Below are 24,389 nucleotides of genomic sequence, written 5' to 3' on the forward strand. Positions count from 1 at the left end.
CACCCAGCACATCCAGGCAGATCTCTCAAACCAGAATCAAGACCCAGATTCTGGGTCTCAGCCTTCTTCCCACGCCCTCTTGCTCATGACTAATTATTTTTTTTTAAATAGCTTTGTTAAGATATAATTCACATATCTTGCAATTCACTTTTTTAAAGCAGAGAATTCAATGGCTTTGAGTACAGAGTTGCTCACCTATCACCACAGTTAATTTGAGAACATTTCTCCACTCCAGAAAGAAACCCTGTACCCTTCAGGTGTCAACCCCCTTCCGCTCCCCCAGGATCCCTCCATCCCCTCAACCCCAGGCCATCACTGATCTATTTTCTGTGTCCGTATATGGTCTATTCTGCACATTTCACATGCAACATGTGGTCTTCTGTGACCGGCCTCTTGCACGAGGTATAGTGTCTTCAAGTTTCCTCTGTGGTGTAGCCTGTATCAGTCCTTTGTTCCTTTTTACGGCCAAGTGATAGTCCATTGTACGGGTGGACTGCACTTTATTTATCCAGGGATCAGCTGATGGACACTTGGGTTCTTTCCCCTCTTTGGCTGTCGTGAATAATGCTGCCATAATCGCTCATGTCGAGTTTGTTGTATGGCCATGTTTTCAGCTTTCTTGGGTGTATATGAAGGAGTGGAATTATTGCTCTTATGTTTGTGAGCCTGGGCTCCTGGCTCTGCCTTTCTCAGACCTCCAGGGTGCTGATGGCAGGGAGGCTTGCCACTCCCGGTGCCCAGGGTCTGGGGACCCATTCCTCCCTTCCACTTTGCAGAGTTTTCTGCAGGACACGTGGGAGAACCAACTGGATTCTAATCCCTGCTCTCTGCCATTAACCGGCTGAGCTATGTTATGTCTCTGAACCTCAGTCTTTCCACCCGGGAAATGGGATGGCAATCCCTATGGTCCCTGCTGAGGGTGAGCTGAGGTCATAAAAACACAACTTGTGTCCGTTCATTGGTGGCTGATGTGCCAGCAGAGGAGACACACAAAATCCCTCGTAGTTACACAAGAAGCATCTTACTGAAGCCTCACAATAGCCCTGAAAGGAACACCTCCCCATATCCCACCTCCTAGGAGAAGAAGAAGAGAGAACTCTGGAAGCCAAGTCCCTTTTCTCTATCCCCCTTTGGACTTAACTTTAGAACTTTGGAGTACTCTATCTTTTGAACTTTCATCGCAGTAAGCCCTACAGGCAAAAAGAGCACCATTGAATGTACCTGTACTGATCTCCCAGATGAAGAAAATAAAAACCCATCCCCATCCCCCCGAGCCTCCTTGCACTCCAGCCCTGTCTTCCCTGCCAGGGAGAACACAGGTGAGTTCTGCCCGTTCATGAACTTCACATGAGTGCAGTTCCATAGTTCACAGTCTTTTGTGTTTGTCTCTTTTGCTTGACGTCAGGCCTGTGAGATTCATCGTGTTGTCGTGTGTCGTCGTAGCTCCCCTGTATTCAAGGCCATGCAAACCATCATTGTTTTCACTGCCTCTGTTTTTAATGGGTCTCATTGGGCTTTTCTTCTTGAAACAGAATACAGGGTCTCACACTCTCCCGGGCGTGTGTGTCTGTGCATCTGTCCAGGCCTGTGCAGGAGGGAAGTGGGGAAGCCGGGACGGCGTATGTGCTGACCCAGTCCTGGCCCCAAGGTGCAGGGGCTTCGAGGAAGCCGCCGCCTGGCCCTCCTCCCGAGGCTCCTCCCTTTTGGACTCTGTCAATGTTCTGTTATTCTAGGCTTGGCTTGGGGCTGAGGGGTGAGCTGGCAGACATCCTAGGTAAGCAAGAGCAGTGGAAGAAGAGAGGGACTTTTAGGGGTGGGAAGATGGACCCAACAGGTCCCCACTGAGGCCTGTCGGGGCTTGTGTGGAGGGCGCTGCGCCGTGTGTCCTGGAGCACGGTGGGAAGAGGGTCTGGGTGGAAATCAGGCCTCGCCAAGGCTAGCCTCTGTGCTGGGGAGGCCAGGTTGCCTGGGGACCAGTCCCAGCTCTGTGACTATAGAATCTGTAAAATGGGGTCAACAAGCAGATAAGGTTGTCCAAGGAGGAAGGAGCTCAGTGCGCGGAAAGTTTCCCGAGCCTGGAGTGAAGTTGGCTCTTAGGATTATAATGTGTAAAACTCAGGTAGTTTCTGTCTGTCATTGCATTGAACCTGCGTACTGTTCATGGAAGGAGACACCAAATCATCTCCATTCAACAGATGAGAAAGCGGAGGAACAGAGAGGTTGAGAACCTGCCTGCAGCCACACTGTGAATCTTTGGCAGGCTCGGATCCTGGGTCTGTTTGGCTCCAGGCCTCTGAGCCGCCGAGGAGCCAGGCACAGTTGCCCTGACCTGTAGGGACCCGGATTCAGCCCTGCCCTGGTTTGGGGAGCCGGAGCTCAGGCTCATTTTCTTTGTCTGGGCCTCTGGAAGCAGCAGGGCCTTTGTCCTTCCTGGGTTCCTGGCGAGTGGGCTCCTGGGGGTGGGACAGACGTGGGGGCTGGTCAGGAGAGGCCTCTGGATCTGCTCAGCATTGGGGAGGCAGTCAGGCCTGCAGGCAGAGTCAGCAGTCCTGAGTCCACCTGGGGGCACCCTTGTAGGGCGTGCTCCCTGACTCTGCTCTTGGGGTGCTGCGCCGGTCAGGCACACAAGCAGCTACCTATGATAGACCCAGGAGAACCAGTTCCTTTCATTGGCCGCAGTCCAGGAAGGCTTCCCAGAGGCGGCCTCCTTGGAACAGGGTCTTAAAGGCTGATTAAGTGTTGATGAGGTAGAGAGGACGGGAAGCTGTTCTTAGCAGAGGGAACAGCGATAAGCATCAGCTACTCGACTCCATCCCCACGCCGTACCCTTGCTTAGCCATCCATTTTTCTCGGGGTGGCTGGAAGCCTGAAAATGATATTTTCCAGAGCCCCTTGCCAGCTTGTTTCTGGTTAGGATCTGCCAGTGGGGAGAAGGGAGGGGAGGGGAAGAGCTGCCAACCGGCCTCCAGCTCCTGCCACGGCCTGGGCCCGCCAACTTGGACAGACCTCAGCCATTCCAGCAGCCCTACTGGTTCCAGCAGGTAGGTGGTGAGCACTGGCTCGGCTGGGGGCTCCCAACTATTCTGGACAGCAGCTGCCTTGTCACTTTCTGTCTCCCTTCTACTCTTCCTGCACGTTGGATGCATTTGGAACCCATGTCCCTTGTCTTCTTGGCCTGAAATGGCCCAGGGGTTTCTGTTTTCCAGCTGGTCGCTATTGATAAAATGTTCAGTCCACATAGACCAGGACAAGCTGCAGTTTTCAGGGGACAGAAGGCTTCAGTACCCAGAAAATGCGATGTTGTGTTTTCATTTTGATTTATTTTCTTAAGTGCATGTCAAGTGTTTCAACAAGAGTTCCCTGAGGGCAGAGGCTGTCCTCCATCGCTTATTCAATCAACAACAATATTTGCTGATGGCTGGTCAGGGGGGAATGAGGTGAGTGAACAAGTTCCCTTACTTTTACAATCCCAGTCTAGAGGGCTCCTATGGCTGTGAGAACCTGAAACACAGCTAGTCCAAATCTAGACAGGCTGTCGGTATAAAACAAAGGCCATGTTTCACACATGTAGTATGAAAAAAATGTAAAGATCTCATTTCTTATCTCGATTACATATTGACATAATGTTTCACACATACTGGGTTAAATAAAATATGCCATCAGAACATAATTTACCCATTTCTTTTTACTCTTTTTAACACAGCCACTAGAAAAACTTAAGTTCCTATGGCTTTGCATGTGTGGCTCGAATGCTAGCTCTCTTGGACAGTCCTGGGCTTAGGGGAGCTGAGCCGAAACATCAGTGTATCATTTCAGCATTTATTGTAGTCTACTTAAGAGACAGAATTCAGATGGGATGTTCTTGGGGATTTGAGACAGGATGAGAAGGGGGACAGATACAGCAATATGGAAATAAAATTCACAGTGATCAGTGTTTGAGTTGGTCCATGTTCCAGCGGTCTGGGGGGAGCTGAGAAGAAATCTAGAAAGGCTTCACAGAAGAAGTGACTTTGGTGTTAAGCATAGGATGAGTTGGAGTTTGCCATATGGATAAGGAAGAGGAAGAGCACTCCAGGCTCAGGGCAATACCGAGGCAAAAGCTAAGAGGTTGACAGGTACACAGGCATTTGAGGGATTCAGGAATTTGACTGTGATCTAAACATGACTCGTTGGAGGAAGGGGCTAGAGATGGAGCTGGACTGGGTAAAAGCTTGGATGCCAGTTAAGTTTGGACCTGGGGAGGGGGAAACTGAGGCTGTGGACTCTCAGGCAGGAGGAGGTGGCTGGTTCCAATGTGTGCATGTTCACCCACACACCCTCCTCCAAAGCAGAAAAAGGACTAGACCAGACTTTGAATGTGCAAAGCAAACGCTTTTATTTCGGTGCTCACTCTGTGGCTCAAAAATGCATCTACTGTCTGCTTGGAATCCAAAATGTTTACAGAATCATAGAGAACTACTGCAACCTTCGTAAGAACATACACAAGTCGGCTTATTTGGGGATCCTTCCCAGTGCAAATCAGAAAGTTCTATGTGTGTCTGCATGGCTTTCCCAAGTGCCCCTCTGAAATTTTGGGGGCCCTGGAGGCTGTGACCCCACCCCAGATATAGCATTCTCCCTCATCCCTCTTCCAGCCCAGTCATGTGGACAGAGAGGGGGATAGAGTCAGAGATGACAGCCCTTAGGTTCTCGGAGCTTAGTCAGGGCTGGGGCTGTGTTTCTGGGCCCTAGTCCTGCAGAGAGGGGGCGGCTGAGGTGCTAACCTTGTTAGTGACCAACACAGGTAGCTAAGGCTCTCGTGAAGTCTAGGCATTGCAGTGGGCAAGTTCATGGGTAGGACAGGGGCCTGTGGAGCTCTCTTCCCCAGAACTGTGGTCTGAAGGAAGGTGACTGGGCATGGACAGGAGACACAGTTGGGATTGGGGGTGGGAAGGTGGTCATGGTCAGAGTCTCGCACTCAGAAGCATCTGGACCTGTGGCCTCAGGCTGTGGGAGCCAGGGATGAGGACTTGCTGTTATTTGCAAGGCTGGGTCCTATAAGCATTGGAAGAGCAGAGCTGAGAGGGCCTTACTTGTGGCTGGGTCAACACCCCATCGCCCAATGAGGAATCTGAGGCCCAGAGAGGGGAAGACAGTGACCGACTGGACTTGGGGCTCAAACCCAGGGCTCTGACCCCTCCAATCTCCTCCCCACCTCACCCCAACTGCTTCCTTTCTGCTCAGGTCCCAAATGGCCTCTTTAATATTCTCAGGTCGGGGCTGGGGCCATGAATGAGGAGCTGGACTCAGAGTCAGAAGTCCTGGGTTATGTTCTAGAGCTTTCCTACTACCCAGCCTTGCAAATATCCTGCTGGTGGCAGAGAGAGCCTCCCCTCCCTCCTCCAAGCCCCAGAGTCTTCATTCAGAAAGCAGCTCCTACCCTGCCCTTTCCCATGGTGACTTAAATGGGTTGTAGTTGTGTGAGCACTAGCAAAGGCAGGGAAAGAGCCCCGCACATGGCCGGTGCCTCACAATGGTGGCAGTGGGGATGACTGGGCCAGGGCTGCTGGGATATGAGGGGACCTTGGGTCTGGCCCTTCCCGGGACTCCACCTGCCCTGGCTCTCATTTTCCCAAGGGCTCCTGGGGCCTGTGTATTGTCTGGGATCTGGTCAAGGGGCATACCGTCCTCTCTTCTGCTGGCCTTCAAGGGGCTCTGGAGTAATCAAACAATATGGTGGTGGTCAGTGGTTTCCAATAGCATCTAGGTATAAAGGGAGGCCTGGGTCCCTCCTCCCCGACCCCAGACCCAATCAGCCAAGGGCAGTGCTCCAATGGGGAAGCACAGAACATTCTTCACAGTAAAGGGAGATGGGAATCCAAGTTCAAGGGGCACAAGATAGGCGAGGAGTACATTCCATCCCAAAGAGCCCCCACAGGCTCTGAGGTCTGGGGCCAAGAGGGGGCAAATTGCGCATTAACTTGGGACAAAAATTGGGATCAGGTTAGGGTCTCTGAGCTGGCTGAGGCGGGGCTGGGCACGTGCCTTTAGGCAGGACCAATGATGACATTCCTGAAGCCTTTCACAGACTTCAGCTTGTCGCTCTCAAAGTTCACCACCAGCTTATGGCGGCCCACGTGGCGTGGCATCAGATCCACCCTCACCTTGACCTCCCCCTCTGCCACGGCGTCCGGGCTGTGGAGAGAAAGAGCAAGAGGGTGAGGGAGGGGCCCAGCCTGGTCCCTGCGTGGGGTCAGACCAGGATGACCAGGGACCCTGGCACAGAGCTGCTGTGCATGCACAACGTCATGTGACAAGAACAAAGTGGGCCGCACTCACCACTCTCCAAGGGCCTGCGGCAATTGTGCCCTCCCTCGTGCAGAGTGTGTGTGTGTGTGTGTGTGTGTGCGTGCATGCGCAGTGCGAGTGGACACTGTGCTTGGGGATAAGAGTGGGTACACTCAGGGGACTACATGTGTGAAAATGCACTGAGCCCCACATACACCATTTCTGTTATTCACCGGATGTAAGTTCATAAAAAAGTTTTAAAAGTATCTATGCTTTGTACTTTGTGTGTAGTAGATGTGTCTCTCTGAGGACACAGCCACAGGTGCCCCCTCGCACACACTCCAGATACGGGTACTTGTGTTTACACGAGGATTCGTGTGTCCAGAGGCAGGTGCTTAGGGACTGAAATGTGTCAACTGCTCAGGTTTGGGAAGACAGGTGCTCGGCGCGCTAGCTGCGCGGTGCGGGTGCTCACGGAGGATGCGGGGGTGGGGGCGGGCGAAGGGTCACAGCCTTAAATTAAGGCAGGCGTGTGGGTGCGTGGGTGGGAGGCGATGGGAGGGAGCTGCCAGCCAGGGTTTAGTGCCTGCGGGCAACCCCTCCCTCCACCAGCCCGCCTCTGTGCTCCCAGCTCCCCCCACCCCGCCCCCTGCTGGAGGGACCGGCACTTACACGTCCACGATCTTCTGCTCATCCATCAGGCCGGCCCCCTCCATGGTGAAGGTGCAGCCTAACAGCGGCTTGGTGAGAGGGTTCCGCAGGGACGCCTCCGCCACCAGCTTGCGGTTCTGCTTGGGCTCTCCCAGGATCTGGAAGACAAGACGACAAGAGGGACAAATGTCAGGGCGGCCCTGAGGGAGAGGAGCCTAGAGCCCCTCGGGGGCAGGCAGGAGCCCCGCGAAGGCAGGACGGGGTGTGGGAGGCATCTCTGTATTTGCTGCAATTTGGCCCCGCTGGGCATGATTGCTCCCCACCTCTGCACCTGTTTCCTCATCTAGGAAACATGTTCAGGGACCTGCAGTGAGGTTTCATGTGACTGGGGGGATGCAGAAAGTGCCTCCCTTGTTCTAGGGTCTGGATGGAAAGATCACAGGCTTTCCGGCCAGGCTGATCTCTACCCCTTCCTCACTGTGTGACCTTGGGAAAGTAATGACCCCCTCTGAGCCTTGGTTTCTTCTTAGGAGAGAAATGCCTTGCTGCGGGGCTCTCATGAGGATTAACTGAGCTAACACGGAGGTGCCCACTCCCACCCCCTCTGCTCTTTGCCATTTATTTCTAACGCTGCATTTGGGATTCTGGGGCTGTGGCTCGCTAGGATGCCGATGATGATGGTGATAAGAATAGTCAGCTACTGTGAGCCCTTATAAGGCACTTCCTTGGATGTACATTTCATTCTTACAACATGCCTAGGTGCTAGGTATGTAACTCCACCTTGCACACAATAAAGTGATACCCAGAGGGGCAGAGTGACCTGCCCAGGGCTACCCACACACAAACTCAGGGAGTCAGACTGCAGAGTCTGTGCCCTTAATTCCTTCGCCTCTTCCTGCCCCACCAGGGCCCCAGGGTCTGGATGGAATCCAGGCAATCAAGGGTCCATGATTCTGAGATCCCTAAATTCCACCTCCCCATCACTCTGGAATTCTAGGATTCATTCCTAGAGGTAGGAGTCCCCAATCCTTCTAGCTTCACGATGCTTTCCTTCGATGAAGTTAGGATTTGAGGAAGCCTGGGGCATCAAAGATCTGGAGGGGGCCGGGCTGCTGGTATGTACATGGGCGGGGCAGCGGGGGGCTGTTCTGGGACCCCGCCCCTGCCACCATCCCTCGCCCAGCCCAGCCCTTACTCGGATCTTGATTTCTGGATTCTCCAGGTAGATGTCCCTCTCGGCCAGCAGGTAGCTGTTGGCAGCCGGCTCTATGAGGAGGCCCCGCACCTTGATAAGGTTTGACTCGGTCAGACACTCACAGTACTTGTCATAGAGGATTCGGAGGGGAATGCTTTTCTCTGCAAGAGGCGAGAGGGAAGAACACTGTGATCGCTGAGTCATGGCCCCCACTTCTCCCACGGCATTTCCCCAAAGCACCGAGAGGGGAAAGACTGTGCTTGAGGTCACATAGTGAATGAACGGGCAGATCCCAGGCCTCACCCCAGCCCCCATTTATCCTGGCTTGGGGGTTCCCAGGGAGGAGCCTGGTCAGGGAAGTGCTGGAGCTCCAACAGGCCTGGATTCTGATCCTGCCTCTCTGCCCTTTGCCAGCTGGTGATGCTGAGCAAGTCACTCCACCTCTCAGGGCCTCAGTTTCCCCACATGAAGCTGGTGGGATTATGCCCATTTTACAGATGAAGAAATACTTCTGCCAGTAAGTGCTCAGATCAGGAGACCTGGTGTGGCTTGGCCACTGATTGACTGGCTGTGTGAGCCTGGGAAGGTCACCTCCCCTCTCTGTTTCTCTTTTGTACCCTGGGAATCTTGCACCTGCTGGGAGGAGCTAAGACCAGGGGTCACTTCAGAGCAAAAGCCACATAGTGATGAAGAGATGAGAAGGGCCAGCCCCTCCCAATGCAGAGAAGCAAAGTGTGGTTTCTAGCCCCATTTTTCTGACAACACTGTGGCACGAGGGCACCAGGGGTCAGCTTGCAGGAGGCAGGAAAGAACAGTGCAAAGAGCACAGGCCTGAGAATTAGCAGGCTGGGCCATGGAGTGCTTGTCCACACCGTCGCAGAGTCACTTGGGCAAACCCCATCTGGAAGGTTCCTCGGACCTCCCCTGTCAAACGGGAGTGCTGGACGGCCAGTCTTGGGGCTCAGCGGGGCTCAGCCATCCCCGGACCATGATGGGATGAAGCCTCTTTTCCCACTATCTGTCCCCTCCGTCTCCCATCAGACTCCAGCCACTCACCGGACTTGTCACGTATCTGAGGGTAACCCTCATTATTTGCTCATGTTTTGCTCTCAGCACCACTCGCTTTATACTTTTTAACCTTTTCTGCCTGGGCACGCTTTTCGATATTTGCACCAAACCAGTCTCATTTACTATAAATAGAAGGTAACTGGCAAAAAGAAATACAAAGCCAAGTCACTCTCGACTCAGTTCCAGCTTGATATTCTCGTCTGCCGAGGGCTCGGGCTGAGATCCACGAGGGGTAAGGGTGCTGGGCCTGTAACTGCCCCCGAGATGCTCCTTGCGGGGCCCATCTGAAAAACAGGTGAGGGCCTGGCGGACAGCCAGCTTCTTGCTGCTGATCAAGGTCTAAGCAAGCCCCAGCCTGCCTCGCGTCCCAGCGGCTCATCTCCAGGATGGCTCCACCACAACCTCTGAGCAGATGACATTAGGAAGAAACCCAACCTTCTGCCAATGAAGACAGAAAGGAGTGAAATCCCCAGGTCAGGGCCTGGTGGAACCGAGTGGAAACTGGCCAGCTACACGGGAAAGGGACAACACTGCCCTCTAGGAGCTTAAGAGGATGTGGCCCCAACTGTTGACTTTTCCAGAAGGCTGAAGTGAGGGTGGGGCAGGACCTCTGAGAACCGTGGTCCAACGGCCAGGGACCACAGCCTTGGTTGAGAGAATAGAACCTGTGTGGTCAGTCTCAGTCGTTCCTTAGGTGACTAGTCCTGTTCTAGAAGGTGCCATGGGTGTGGCCACAGAGGCCATAGTGGCTACAGTCCCAGTGACCCACCTGGAGGGGTGAGGGGAGGAGAGAGAGGACGGGTGGGGCAGGAAGGGGAAGGGAGAGAAGCAGCGCAAGGAGGCAAGGGTGGGGATGGCTCCCTGTCCTCGGCCTGGTTTCCTGTCCATTAGCACATTCTGGAAATTCCCCAGATCTTATCATCAGAGAATAACAAGCAAGCCAGCCAAAGTCTGGGGTCTCGGGGCAGGGTGGGGCGGGGCAGGGGGGTGGGATCATCTATCTGAGGCTGAGCTTGGCATTGGAGGCGCTGGCCAGCATCCTAGACCAGCCCCACCTTGCAGCCCGAAGGCAGCACACAGGACCTCTGCCCTCCTCTGCCCTCTCTCTGCAGGCTGTGCCCTTCATGGGTCTCCGAGGCAGGAGGGACCGCTCTGCGGTGAACACGTCCCCGGGATGATGGGAAACACCGACAGGCTTGGCTGAGCCTCAGCAGAACAACGCTCCAAGGGCCCAGATGGTAGCGGCCTGGCAAAGGGTGACTCAACAGGAAGTTCTTCTGGCATCGCTGGCCAGGGCTGGAGTTCACCTCATGCCACACATTCCAGGAAAGACAGTTCCTCCCTTTGAAGCGGTTCTGAACATGAGAAGAACCTGCTGGTACACAGTCACACACAGGGGCTGGCGGGCTCTTCAATCATGAACCCACCTTCCTGCAAGGGAGGAACCTGAGGCCTGGAAAGGAGAGGACAAATCCCCAGGAGCCCACAACCCATCGACAGCATCGTAGGAACTAGAACTTGGGTATCCTGGCCGTGGCACATACCCGTAGGAATGGACCCCTGCCCCTGACACCCGGGGCCTGGATGCGGAGGTGACAGCTGGGTCCTCTGCATGCCATCGAGGTTGGCAGGGGCTCAGGAGCCCCTGGGCCCAGCACCGAGACCACCATCTGGCACAGCAGGTGTTCCGGACAGATTCTCGGGGATTCTCTGCCTTCCTATGATCAGGCCCCATTTTATACTTTCCAGATATTTCCCGAGTGCACAGTCTCCTCCAGTCCTCCCAGAGGCCCATCAGGAGGGTGTGCTGTTGCCCCACTGAATGATGGGTGTGATTCGAGGATCTGAGTGCAAGGTCATGCCGCCCAAGTTTGTACATTCAGAAGTGGGGCGGGGGGCAGCGGCAAAGCCATGTCTGGATGGACTCAGAACGTGTGTTCTCGCAGCCCTGAGTGTTGGGGCCCTGTCCTGGTGCCACTGGCTTTGCCCCTGAGGGGCAAAGGGTGAGCATGCAGCCCCAGGAGTACCCATGGGGGACCCAAGATAGAGAAACCAGGAAGGAGGCCGTCTATACCACAGATTCCAGGCCCGAAACCCAGACAGGCCTTCTGAGGAACTCCAAGGCCATGGCCCTCCCACCAGACACAGGGGCCAAGGGCAGAGGCAATAAAGGGGAGGAAACATGGGTTTGACAGGCAAGAGTAGGGGGGCCAGCGGAAGGCACACAGACTCCACAAACAAGAGCCCTCCCCGCCCTGGGCCTTTCCACCAGCTCGGTACGTGAGCATGCTGGCTCCTGGATAGGGGGCACCTACACTGGACACAGCCCCTCCCTACTCCCCCCTGCCGGAGAGTCCTAGGCTGTCAGGTCTGACTGCCACGGACCTCACAGGCGACACTGAGGTTCAGGGAGGCAGCCATTGGCCCAGGTGACCCAGCGAGTGGGACGTACCTCTCTGAGGCTCCAGGGCCAAAGAGTGTCCACACTGCCCCTCAGAGGACGACCAGAAGGCTCCATTACCAAGACCCCCTTTGCCTCCTCAGGCCTGAAGGCTGCCACACTGCACCAGCCAGGATCAGGTGGCTGGGGGTGGGGGGTAGAGGGCAAGACACCAGGCTCTGTGCTGCCTCACTGAGTTACCTGAGGGGCCACAACCCCCCTCAGGGCCTCAGGCTTATTTTCAGGAAGATAATTGGGTGCAGTGACCAAGCCAGGCAGGGAAAGAGACCAAGGAATGCGTGTGTGCAGGTTTCTGACCACAAGGCTTGAGTGATAGATGCTCTTCCCTGGGGCTGCAGATTGGGCCGTCTACTGACACCATTTTGCCCCAGAACAGGGCAGGAGATCTGCCTCACAGGGAGGCCAGGCCAGGCGCCAGAGCCAGGTCAGAGGAGAAGGTCGGGGGTGGGAGGAAACACTTCCTCTCTGGGGGCCCCGCCATTCTCCTCTCCTGTTGCCCGCAGAGCTACTCTGCCCAATAGGGCAGCTTCTGGCCACATGTGGCTGGTTAACTTTAAGTGGAATTAAAACTTGAATTCCACAGTTGTGCTCACTTCATTTCAAGTGCTCAACGGCCATAGGGAGCTGGCCGCCAGCGACCAGACAGCGCAGACGCAGAAGGACTCCTGCATGCTGAAGTTCTATGAGTAGCACTGGCCTAGAACCCCCTTCTCTCTGAGGCCGAGTTTCTCGCAGGGGCTGTGGGTGGAGGCAGAGGGAAGGAATGAGCTGGGAGCAAGCAGTAGCACACCGCAGGAAGCGGTCTGAGGTCACATGAAGATGACATGGAACAAAGCAGTACGGGCTGCTAAGAGCGTAAGTTCAAGTCTCAGTCCTGTCCCTTCCTAACCGTGTGGTCTTGGGAAAGTTGCTTAAACTCTCTGCGCTCCGTCTTCTCATCTGAAAAATGGGGCAATAAAAGAATCCGCCTCCCACTTTTGTTACAAGAATTAAATGGGTGGCTTGTTTATAAAGGCTGTGGGAAGGGCGTGACCCACAGAAGTGTCACAGAAACATCCGTGAGATGACAATCGTACATGTCAAGTGCTCAGGACACTAACGACTGCGCCGCTGGTTGGTGGTCAGCAACTGCTCCGGGACCACAGGGCCTTACCAGATGAGGGCTCCAGGGAAAGGTTGAGCAGGTCTTTGCTGCCACACTCAGGCCCCAGGATCCCGTTGTAGCTGACGGTGCGGGCATGGAGCATGAGGTGGCAGGTGTGGGTCTCAGCTGTGTTGTTGGTGATGTAGGCGAAGACATCAAAGTCACTGCCCATGTTCATGCTCTGGGCCACGCGGATCGCATGGCCACCCCATCTCCTCTTTCTTAGTCAGCTTATTCAGGCAGTTGGCCTTTTTGAAGGCTTCTCTCTCCTCTGGGGACCCTGTGGGAATGGGGAAGAGAGCTCCGGTATGGCTGAAATAGGGACCAAGGACAACGAGGCTGGGGCAGGGTAAGCTGGCTCTTCAGAGTCCTGGGGACTCAGATCAGGTCTAGAGGAGCCCCTGTCTACACTCCCGTGTCAGGAGGATGATAGGAGATTTTATTTACTTTCCACAAGTAAACTCTATACATGCCTCAAAACCCAGTCCCAAATGACGCCCCCTCCTCCAGGAAGCCTTCTCTGAACACTCCTGCCCCAGGATGAATGAATTGCCATGTCTCCTTGAGTTTCACCAGTGCCTGTTGCCTATCATGCTTTTTTTTTAACCAAGTTGTTTTCTGTTTATATACTTACCCTTTTAAGCCGCTCAAAGACTAAGACTGTATTTTACTCATCTCTTGTCATACCCGAAGCCTCTAACAGTGGTTGGTAGATAGTAAACACCAGTAGGACGAAAACTTTCTCACCTCCCAGTGTGTGCCCTGATTTCATCTACCTGAAATCTTTTCCTCCCCCTCCCTACCTGTAGCGCTCCCCTCCTCTGTGTCCCATCTACCTCTCTCCTCTGCCTCCTGTTTCTTCCCCGGTGCTGCTGGGTGCATATCTAGGTCTCCCATCAAACCATCAGCTCTAGACCTTTCAGAGACCAGCGGAAGCACCTCTTCCTTCTGTCAGAGTATGGCTGCTTGTTCCCCAAACCCCAGCTGGCACAGGTAAGTCAGCAGGAGTCAGAGGAGGGCAGGAGTGATGGTTCCTTACGCACCTCTGTGAGCCGCGCCCCCCCCCCACCCTCAGGCTCACCAAGGATGCTTAGAAAACAGCTACTGTATTGAATTGGCTGCTGGCTGTGCTCCAAAACAATTAAAAAAAATAAGCTGTGTCCCTTCTTCCCTCTCCTGATAGAATATAAGCTGCAGAGAGTGGCTTCATCTTTGGATCAGATTACAGCTCTCTCATTAAGTCGCTCTTACGATCTTTTCTCTCCTTCCCTCTCCATCTGCCCACTCACCTCCCCAGCTGTGTGTGAAACACCGCACAAATAAACACTACGGAGTTCCTAGAATCTCTCTTCCAGGACCCGCCCCTCTGGACTTCCAAGTCTCTCTAGTCCAAACATGTTGCAATTTAAAAAAGGAGGGGGGGGGGAGTGTGGGATTGCATGTCTTCGGTTGCAGGTACCATGATGACAAATACTGTCATGAAACGACACAGACATCATTCATTTTTCTGTTCGGAGGCAGGCAGCTCCTCCGTAACGAGTATCCTCCAGTTGTGTTAAGTCCAAACAGCCAAAAAAGCAAGGCTTAAAAAAAAACCCATGGGAATCCTTTGTGAAATACAGAATTCTTAAATGAATACTCTTCTACTACTGTGTCCCAGTGTGTTTTTTTCTAAGAAAAGGTGTAAAATGGAGAGTAACCTACAAGTCCTTATTGTATGCAGGCTGCCAAAGAAAACACATCCGTGCGCGCGCACACACACACACACACACACACACACACACACACAAGCCCACTGGCTGGTAAAACAGGCTGCTTCCCTGCAAGGCATTGGCGAAGGCTCTGGGGAGCTGTGCACCTACCCTCCGGGTACTTGTAGGTGTGGGTGATGTCCTCCCGCTCATCACGGCCCACCCTCTTTGTGCTGATCTTCATCCCCACGGTCAGGGCGGTGTTGGTGGACTCGCGCATGGACCCATCCTTCTGCTGGATCCAGTTCACCACGTCGGCATTGACCTCAGCAAAGACAAAAGGTGCATCGTACTTGGTGCTCAGGTCACCCTCCTTGATGGCACGAACCGGAACCGGGCCACAGCAGTAGGTCCCTGGTTGGGGGTAAGAGGCAAGATGGGCTTGGGCTGAGGGGAGGGTGACACCCTCTCCCACTTTCCACATTTCAGCCACATTGTTGCAGGGCATCTCGAGACTGTCCAGCCATTTGACTCAGGGACTCCACTGGTGGGAAGGTAGCAGAGAGTAAGAATTAAAAATCCAGGCCCTGGAGCCTGCCCAGCTTCTGGGGTTCAAATCTCAGCTGGCCTCATTAACTGGGGGACTTCTTATTCCTTGGGGAAGTGACTTAACTTCTCTAAGCCCGTTTTGTGTGGTGGGGATATTTACGACCCACCTAATGAGGATTCGCATACTAAATACTATGTAAATGAAATGGGGTTTGTTTTTTTTTTTTAAGTGTCTGAAATATTAGCAGAAACGTATCCCCAGGCATCCCGAGGAAGGGAGAGAGCCATGCTGTAGAAGACAGTTGGTCCGTCCTTCCGGCTTCCTGCCCACACAGAGAGCCACAGCCACCCCCATCAATGTCCTCAGGGGGTGCATGTTGACTCAATGACCATGAGAGCTGGATGTTTCTCTCGCTGGGGTTCACAGCTGCTTCAAACTGGCCACAGAGTTAACTGTGGAGGGCTAGAGGCTGAGTAGCTCACTACATTGTATCCATTTGATGCAACAGGCATGGTAACATTCATTTAAAATTAAAGTCAGGGGAAACTATGAGATAAAGAAATGTCAATGACACATGGAGACATGACAGGACCAAGACAAAAGGTCACATGCAGCCGGAGATTTTAACCGAGGGGCCAAAGACCCCCAAAGCACTGCCAGGAGAGTTCGGGGGTCTGTGAACTTGGATGGCAAAAAATGACATCTTTGTCTGCACTGAATTTTGCTAACACTTCTTTCGATTGTGAAAGCAGACAAACCATCGTCTTAGGTGCACTTATGACTTCTCACCCGTAAGGAGCGCAGACACTGAGGCATCACATTTTAGTTGTCGTAGACAACTGGAAATACCGCTTATATGCACCTGTAACAGTACATCATGGAACTTACTATCTTTACTACTAGACCTTGTTCTGTAAAGCAGATATTACCATATCATAAGTTTATTTTTTAAAAAATTTTGATAACCATGTTTTGGTGTAATTGGTTTTCTTTGTTCCCCTAGGTAATATATTCTATGCATTTTAAAAATATTATTCTGTTGGGAAGACAGGGTAACTGGGTGATGGGCATTAAGGAGGGCACGTGATGTCATGAGCACTAGGTGTTACACGTAGCTAGTGAATCACTGAATCCTACAGCAAAAGCAATGTTGGCTGATTGAAATTAAATAAACACTAATAAAATAAAATAAAATAAAAAATATAAATACAAATATTATTCTGAGAAGGAATCCATTTGGTTTCACCCAGTTTGCCTGGTGTTCTCTCTCTTTCTCCCTCTCTGTCTTTTTCTGTCTCTGTCTCTTTCTCCCTCTCTCTGTCTCTGCCTCTCCGTTTTTCACACACACACCTACCAACAAATATATAATGGGAAATTACTGGAAGCTGTGTATGAATATGAATGATATTTCTTTTGAGGGGAGAGGACAAAGATGTTATTTGATCTTTTTCTTTGTGCTTCTCCATATTTTGCTGTTTTCCACAATGCATGTGAATTACTTTTCCAATGATAAAAGAAGCTGATCGAATGCTCTGAGTGAGGAACCCCACACTTGCGCAAACCAGTCAGTGGTCTCTGGAGTCAGCCAAACTGGGGTTAGTACCTGGCTCTGCCACTCCAGGCTGAGGGACTTGGCGGTGGGGGGAGAAGTTCTCACCAAGCCTCAGTTTGCCGCCCTAGGGAAGGGGGCCACGCCTACCCACCTTCACTCTTCTCCTGGGGCGTGGGGTCGAGGGCCTGCCACCCCCCGTAGCCCGGCTGCAGGTCCGGTCTGCTCATCCATGACTCCGCCCAGCAGTGGTAGTTCCTGTTGGAGAAACGAAGTGAGGACTCACACTTCTCCCGTGGGCAGTACACACTCACCTGTCCTATGTCACCCCAGAGCATCCCCAACACACCTGCTTGCTCTTCCTCCCTTGGGCCCTAGCCAGGTGCTCACTCCTGCCTGGGGAGTCATTGTCAGCACCTCTCCCACAGCCCTCCTCTTTCAGTGGCTTCTTGAGTCCACCGGATGGGACCTCTCGCTTCTCGGCTGTCCCTTCTTTTCCAGCTCATGGGCTTTGCCCCGTTTCAGGCCTGCCTGGGCCACACCCCAGCCCCCTGCCTGCAATCTCTCCCCTTCTGATCTCCTGCTCTGGTGTCATCAGAGTCCCTCTCCCAGTTTGAAGCCTTTGGTGACAACCTGTTGGTTTTGGAGTCAAGCCCAGACCCTCTCACCTGGCATTCCAGACTCCTGAAAAACCAACACCCTGACACATTTTCATGCATTATTGACTTTGGTTTGACTTTCCCTCCTTTGCTCATGTTGGGGCCCCTCCCTGGAGAGCCCTCCCTGGCCCCATCCCCCCTTGTCTGAATACTGTTCAACTTTTAATCCCAATTCAAATGTGACCTCCTCTGAGAAGTCTTCCTAAGTTTCCTTTCCAGGGGACCCCCCATTGGGGTTTACCCCTGACTCTGGGCCCCAGCTCACCAGATCATCTCGCTTTTGTCCCTCTGCATCTCTCCCAAACTCGTTGTAGGACATACTCGATGAGCAGGTTGCTGTTCTGGTCATGGGCCGAGTTAAAGTTGGTCACCACTCGGGTGGGGATGCCAAGGCACCGCAGCACTGGGGGTGGGGGAGAGGACAGGATGGAGAGCGGGATTCAGGGATGAGCTGAGGATCTAGAGCCATCTGCCCTGCTCTGAGCATCCATGCTCCCATCTGTACCCCGGGCAGCACTGTACCCATTATCCAGGTGGTGAGGGCAGGCACCTACCCCTTACCTGGATGATAGTGCCCACCTCACTGGTCACCCCAGGTCCACTCTGCCTCCCTCACCTCACTGCTAACAGAAGGAAACCCCCCAAAATGCAACAATCCTCTGCTAAACCTTCAATGTCTCCCCATGGCCCTGAAGGTCAAGGACAGACCTCTCAAAGCTTGGCCCCTGACCACCTCCTGGGCACTTTTCCCCAGCCACACTCGCTGTTCCTCCAGCACTCTACACTCCTGCCAGCCACAGGACATTGGCCTATGCTATTCCTTCAGCCTGGAAGGCCACCCACCAGGTTTAGATGGCTCCATCGTTTGCATTCATAGCAAGGACTGGGGATTCATTATCATTCGCAGTGGATGGGCACAGGAGGGATACTTTCATTGTCCCCTGAAGGCAGTGAGTGATCTGTCTTATTTCATGTGCCCAGAGCCCAGCACAGGCCTGGCACAGACAATTTTGTCAAATGGATGAAGGGGCGGATGAAGAAGAGAGAGGAGGAGGAAGAAGGGGAAAAGGGAAGAAGAGAAGGAATGGTAGAGATTCAGGGCAAGGAGCACACAGTGGAGCAGGGAGCAGAGGGAACAAGGGTCAAGGGGCCTTCCCTGCAATGCTGGCTGCTTTGGGCTCTGTGACCTGGGGCCAGGCCCTCCACCTCTCTGGGCCTTGTTTCCTCCTCTACACACAAGGTCATGGTACACACGCAGGGCTGGCAGTTGTGCTGGGGCACCGTCGTGGAAGGGGAGGGCCTGATGCTCATGCAAGCACAGTTTACAGAGGTCACAGTGATGGGGGCGTGGGAGGCAAGGAGGCAGGACAGCAGGTGGCACCGACAGACCTCGGAGGGAAACCCAGGGCACAATTCGTGCCTGAATGGCGGGGGTGCTCCTGACAGGCGGTGTTTTTGGTGCCTTTTCACTCCCTCGTTTTTTAATGAGCTTTTTCTGTGTTTTGTGAAGTAACATATTCTTGGGGTGGGATAGAGGAAATAAGTATCTTTTCTTAAAAAGTGAGAAAAGCCCTACTGAATGTAACCTGTGGGACTTCGGTCTTTTAGTTTTTATTGAGATTGAGTCTTGGAGATAGTGGGTGGAGTGAGTGTGTGTGTATATGTGTGTGTGTGACCTTTGCCCTATTGCCCTGGGCCCTCTGTCAAGCAGGGTTAGAGGTCTCAGTCAGGCCTTAGATTCTGGCCCCGATCAGGGCATCTGGGAAGTGGGGAGAAAGGGTAGTGTTGATCTTCCCCCTCCTCCTGACTGGTTGCCAGCAGTAGACTCCGGCACCAGCAAACCAATCCCAGGCCCTGCCCCAGGAAGGCCTCAGGACACAGACCAGTCGTGAGGAGGCCTGTCCCCGCCACTCGAGGAGCAAGGCATCACCCACTGTCCTAGAGCTGGTGTCCCAAGAGGCCTCCTCATCCCAGGCTCAGGCCCGAAGGCTGCTCCAGAGCCAGGAACGCCTGAGTTCAAGCTTGGCCCTCGCTGCTCCCCAGCTGTGTGACCTCAGGCAACCACTTCCGGTCTCTGAGATTCAATTTCCTCTTCTAAGAGGAGCTAATAATAGCGACTTCCAGGATGTGGAGGTGATTCAGAGAGGCAGTGGGCGTGGGCAGTCTCGTCTGCCCCGTGCCCAGGGCAGAAGGGCAGGGTGCCACGGGTGCCCGTCACTGCCAGTGTCACTGCAAATGCCCATCCAGTCACTGCCCATCCAGTCAAATGACTCTCAGACATTTGAAATGCTCCAGGATCCGGCTGAGGAATCCCAACTTCCTCTGGAATCCACAAACTCAAGTCTAAGCTGAACCAGACACTGGGTGAAGTGACATCTCCCTGGGAATTATTTCATCACTGCTGTGTCCACTTCATAGGTGAGGAGAAAGGCTTGGAGACCCCAGTTCTCTTGCCCAAGTCCACCCAGGGGCTGGCGAAAGCGCTGGGATTCAAAACAGGCAGCGGGACACCAGAGTCCCTGGGCCAGTCCAGCAGGACACTCCCTGCAGAAGCCCCTGGGGGGTTGCTCCTTGGGGCCACTTCTCCCTGACTCCGTCAAGCACTAGCCTGGGAGAAGGCTGCAGGGAGCCAGACTCAGCCCTGGCCTTGGGGAAAGAGGGGTCTCGAGAAAGACCTCTGGAGGTCACAGCCCCGGGGGAGGGAGGTGCCTGCAGGTGAGCTCAGGGACCCAGGCCACAGATGGTGGTGGGTCTCCAGAAAACACGTGGGATTCTCAGGAGGCATTTAAGGCCCCTCAGAGGAAGAGGTCTGGGGCAGGGAGTTTGCCCAAGAAAAGGGAATGCTCAGGTCCCAGAAGCAGGCAGGCATGGGTGGTTCGGCCATGGGGAAAGGGGAGCAGAGACAGCCCTGTGGGGAGCCAGGCAGCACCGCCCCTACCCAGACTGCTGGGGTGGAAGACAGCTCCGGGACACCCGAGGCCCCTCCCCTAGGCCTGGGTCCTGGTCCCCGGAGTCAGAGAAGCTGCGATTCAGGACCAGACTCTTAGATTTCCCAAGTCTAATAAATGATAATAGCAGGGGCTCCTGGGTGGCTCAGTGGGCTAAAGCCTCTGCCTTCGGATCGGGTCATGATCTCAGGGTCCTGGGATCAAGCCCTGCATTGGGATCTCTGCTTAGCAGGGAATCTGTTTCCCCCTCTCTCTCTGCCTGCCTCTCTGCCTACTTGTGATCTTTGTCTGTCAAAAAAATAAATAAAATCTTTAAAGAAAATAATAAAATAAATGATAATAGCAGTGGTAGTCATCTTAATAAGAATAATCTAGCAGCAGGAGGTAAGTATTCGCTGTTATGCATCTGAAATCATTTCCAGCCCTTCATACCTTATCCTCACAACCGCCCCAGGGTAAAGGCTCTGTTATTAGGTCGGGTTCCACGTAACAGAGCTGAGCCTCAGAGAGGCTCAGTGATTACCTGGGACACAGTAGTAAGGAGCAGAGCTGGGACTGGGAATCGGGCCTTGACTCTGGAGTCTGTGTTTTTAACTGGTACAGGATACTGACCCATTCTCATACGTGCCATCCCCAGCCAGAATAATTTTCGCCATTTTCTGGGCTCGAATTTTTAAGATTTTTTTAAAGATTTATTTTCCATTTGGTTTTAAATTGCTTTCTCTTGCCTAATCTGTATTTCAGAAGTGCTTTCCCTTTCTTGACATTGATATGACTGTTTCTATTAAATTAGTAAGAGCTAATATTTACTGAGAGCTGCACTGGGCTCAATTCTGTGCTGAGCAGTTTTCTACCAACCCACCCCAGGATAAAGGTCCTCTTGCCCCCATTTTACAGACGAGGAAACTGAGGTCAGAAGGAAGTCATCTGTTCAAGGTCACAGAGCAGGTGAATGTTACCTGGGATTTAAATTCAGGTGTGTCTGGCCCCAAAGCCCATCTTCTCAACCCTGAGCCCAGGCAGCCTCCCACATGACATCCCTTGATCCTAATAACCACCTACAGGATAGTTGTTGGAAAAAGGGCCAGAGAGGGGCAGCTGCCGACTCCAGGCCTCGCAGTACGTTGGTGGTGTCAGAGGCAGAGGCAGGACTAGAACTGGGGTCTCCTGATTCCCACTTGAGTGCTCTCTCTGCACTCCCCCAGGGCTCAGGGAGGCTGTGAGCAGAATCCAGCCACCACCACCCCCCACACCCCTGCCCAGCATGCCACTCACCTGTGCAGGCCACAGCAGCGAAGACCCAACACTGGCCGTACTTGACACGCTGGCAGCCCGAGGTCTTCCAGCGCCGCAGGATGTCCACACTGCCAATCCAGAACATGGGGCTGACACCATCCTTGTAATCGTTGTCCCAGCGTCCCAGCAGCACACCCTGGTCATCATTGCAGTTGACCTACAACCAGCAGGGCATCAGAGGGACCGAGCCTGGGGAGCAGGTGCTGTGAGTTCAGTACGTGGTGAAAGGCAGGGAAAGGAATTTAGGAGAGGGAACAGCCCATGCAAAGATACCAAGGTGTGACGGACTAGTATGTGGGAGATGGTTGGGGCTGGAGCCCGACGTGTGGGAGAGAGAAGAAGGGAGGAGGTGGCGAGAGGTCAAGGTCATGAAGGTGATTCGGTGGTGTGAATTTGGCCATGGGGTGGCAGGAGGGTGACAAGATGTGATCTGAGTTTTACGAAGACCCCCTCCGGCCCCTGCCTGGATTGTGTCGTTTCCCTCACCCTCCCATTGCCTTGAGAATAAAATCGAACCTCCTGACTGTGGCCCATGAGGCCTGCATGGTCTCACCTTTGCCCACCTCCTACACCCCACTCCTCCCCGCTCACTCCACCCCAGCCCACCAGCCTCCTTTCTGCTCCTCGAACCTGCCAAAGTCGTTCCCACCTCAGGGCCTTTGTACATACTGTGCCCTCTCCCTGGAATACTCTTCTCCCACTTACTATATCAGCTTAGGGATCATCAATCACGGAGGTTCCTGCCCCCCACCTCCAGCCTCTCCCTGAAGCTGGACTCTGCAATTAGACACTCTCACACCTCTGGCTTCCTTCGGTGCCTGCATCATCATTTCTGATTATGACACATTCCCTCAGTGTTTCTGTCAATGTCTGTTTCCTCCCACCCACCCACCCACGAGAATATAAGCTCTATGAAGTTAGAGACCATACATGCCTTACACCTACCTGTTTCTCCAGTGCCTAGGACACAGTGACACCTAATAAATATTTGCTGAATGAGTGAATTAATAGATGAATTGCTTTTAGGGACCACATGACATTACCCCTATTTGTGTAAATCTTGTCTTCCAAATACAAGCTCTCTCAGCTGAGACTTCCCCATCTCCTGGGTCCCCCCAACCAAGCCCAGAGTGGAGTGTGAACTCCATCATCATGGGAAGGTGGGAGGCCCTACTAGGACTCATGATGGCCCCAACCCTGTGGTGGGGCGCAGCCCCTCACTCACCATGGCACTCACCACCCGGCCCATGTAGACAGGACTGCTCCGGGGAACAGTCACGGCAGGCATCCTTCAGGAACTTGGGGTTCATGTCCAGGAGCGTCAGGCAAATGTCCAGGATCCCATCTTCAAACTGTGTTGGGAAAAACAAGAGAAAGATGCAGGAAATGAGAAGCCACCTCCTCCAGGAAGCCTGCCTTGCAGTCCTGCAGCTATAGGTCCTCTCTGTTTCATCTCACACATTAGGGAAGTCTGGGCTGGGTCTGCCCCATCTCTGTGATGCCAGATCTTCCTGGCCCAGGATGGGGTGGGGGAGGGGGGACAACAATGACTGAGTTTGTGAGAAAGAGGAAGGGATGTGCCTGCATTCAGGGCCTAGCTGGGGGGTGGGGGAGTCCTGGGAACGTGGAGTATAAACCACAGTGTCCCTGGGGCTTCCCTCTCCTCAGAGTCACCTCAGGCCCTGCCACTGCCCCTTTCCCATCTCTGCTGTGCCAAATATCTCATTTCCCCTAAGGCCTGACTCACCCTGCATAGCTGATGAGAATCCTCTCTACCCCCCAACCCCTTCCACCCCAATACACTATTCTGATTGGAACGGAGGTAAATTATCTCCTGTTTCCACTGCACCTAGAATAAAATCTAGACTTTTCCCTGTGACCTGCAAGGAAGGCCCTTCACAATCTGTGTTCCACCCCATCTCTGACCTCATTATCACCACTCATTGCCCCAGGCCCTTTGCACTTACTGTTTCCTTTGCTTGGAATGCTCTTCCTGCCACTCTCTGTGTGGCTCACACCTTCTTATCCTTGCAACTCAAATGTTACCATTATCAAAAGTAGGGCCCTCCCTCCTTGTCCTATTACACTGGACTACATCTCTGACCACTCTGACCAGTAGCAGTGACCTGTTACTCCCCTCTGCCGTCTTGTCCCAAACCAGGCTTCAATGGCTTTGAGCCATTTTGTGGCTCTCTATTGCCATATGCCTGACATTCACAACCCGGACATTGGTGACTTCTGCCACTTCGTCTCTCAGGACTCCTTCAGACATAAAGCGCTTCCTGAGCTACAGAATTCTTCTTAAGCACAACATAAACTCCCACCTCTGAGCTTTCGCTCAGACAGTTCCTTCTGCCTTGTATACCATGTTTCCACCTCCTCCATTGCCCAGCTCAGATCTTGCCTACGACAGGAATCGCCCTGATTCCCCTCCACAGTTATTCACTTCCTTCCTCTCAGTCTTATCACTCTGGATTGTGATGGCTTCCTGAAGATTTGCAAGGGCTGCGTTCAATGGCTCAGCACAAGCCCGGACACAGAACAGGAACTTGGGGAATGAAAGGAAGGACTTGGCTTTGTTCTGTACAGATCGCTGGGAAATAAGAGCCAATTGACTTTATGATGTATTTTTTTGTACCCCTCCCCCCCATACCACCATTTCATGTACATCCCAGAGCGGGCGATAGGTCTTGGGCAGATATTCTTGCAATTGGTATCCCAGTACTCAGATGGGGAAACTGAGGCAGAAGCCCCATACCACACAGGGAAGACTTCCCTGTGCTCCCAGGGCAGGACTCTGGGGGCCTGCATATGGAAATCCTACCCCAGGGGCTTTTGGGAAAAAGTCTCATGGTGAACCTTGACCCAAAAGGCCAATACCCCCCAACACACCAGGGCCAGGAAGAAGTG

At 53.4% G+C, this 24,389-nt stretch overlaps 1 protein-coding gene across 1 annotated transcript in view; it reads right to left on the bottom strand.

The window, feature by feature from the left end:
• Positions 1–4,350: 4,350 nt before the first annotated feature.
• Positions 4,351–24,389, bottom strand: part of TGM2 (transglutaminase 2) — a 29,288-nt gene continuing 9,249 nt past the window's right edge. Inside the window, 12 exon segments of the mRNA XM_047746980.1 lie at positions 4,351–6,174; positions 6,940–7,076; positions 8,114–8,274; positions 12,796–12,992; positions 12,994–13,066; positions 14,649–14,891; positions 16,731–16,834; positions 17,501–17,544; positions 17,547–17,638; positions 21,459–21,636; positions 22,705–22,747; positions 22,749–22,831. Coding sequence (XP_047602936.1) covers positions 6,027–6,174; positions 6,940–7,076; positions 8,114–8,274; positions 12,796–12,992; positions 12,994–13,066; positions 14,649–14,891; positions 16,731–16,834; positions 17,501–17,544; positions 17,547–17,638; positions 21,459–21,636; positions 22,705–22,747; positions 22,749–22,831 — 1,503 coding nt within the window. The 3' untranslated portion in view covers positions 4,351–6,026.

The sequence above is a fragment of the Lutra lutra genome, chromosome 9, assembly GCF_902655055.1.
Source record: "Lutra lutra chromosome 9, mLutLut1.2, whole genome shotgun sequence".
Taxonomy (NCBI): domain Eukaryota; kingdom Metazoa; phylum Chordata; class Mammalia; order Carnivora; family Mustelidae; genus Lutra; species Lutra lutra.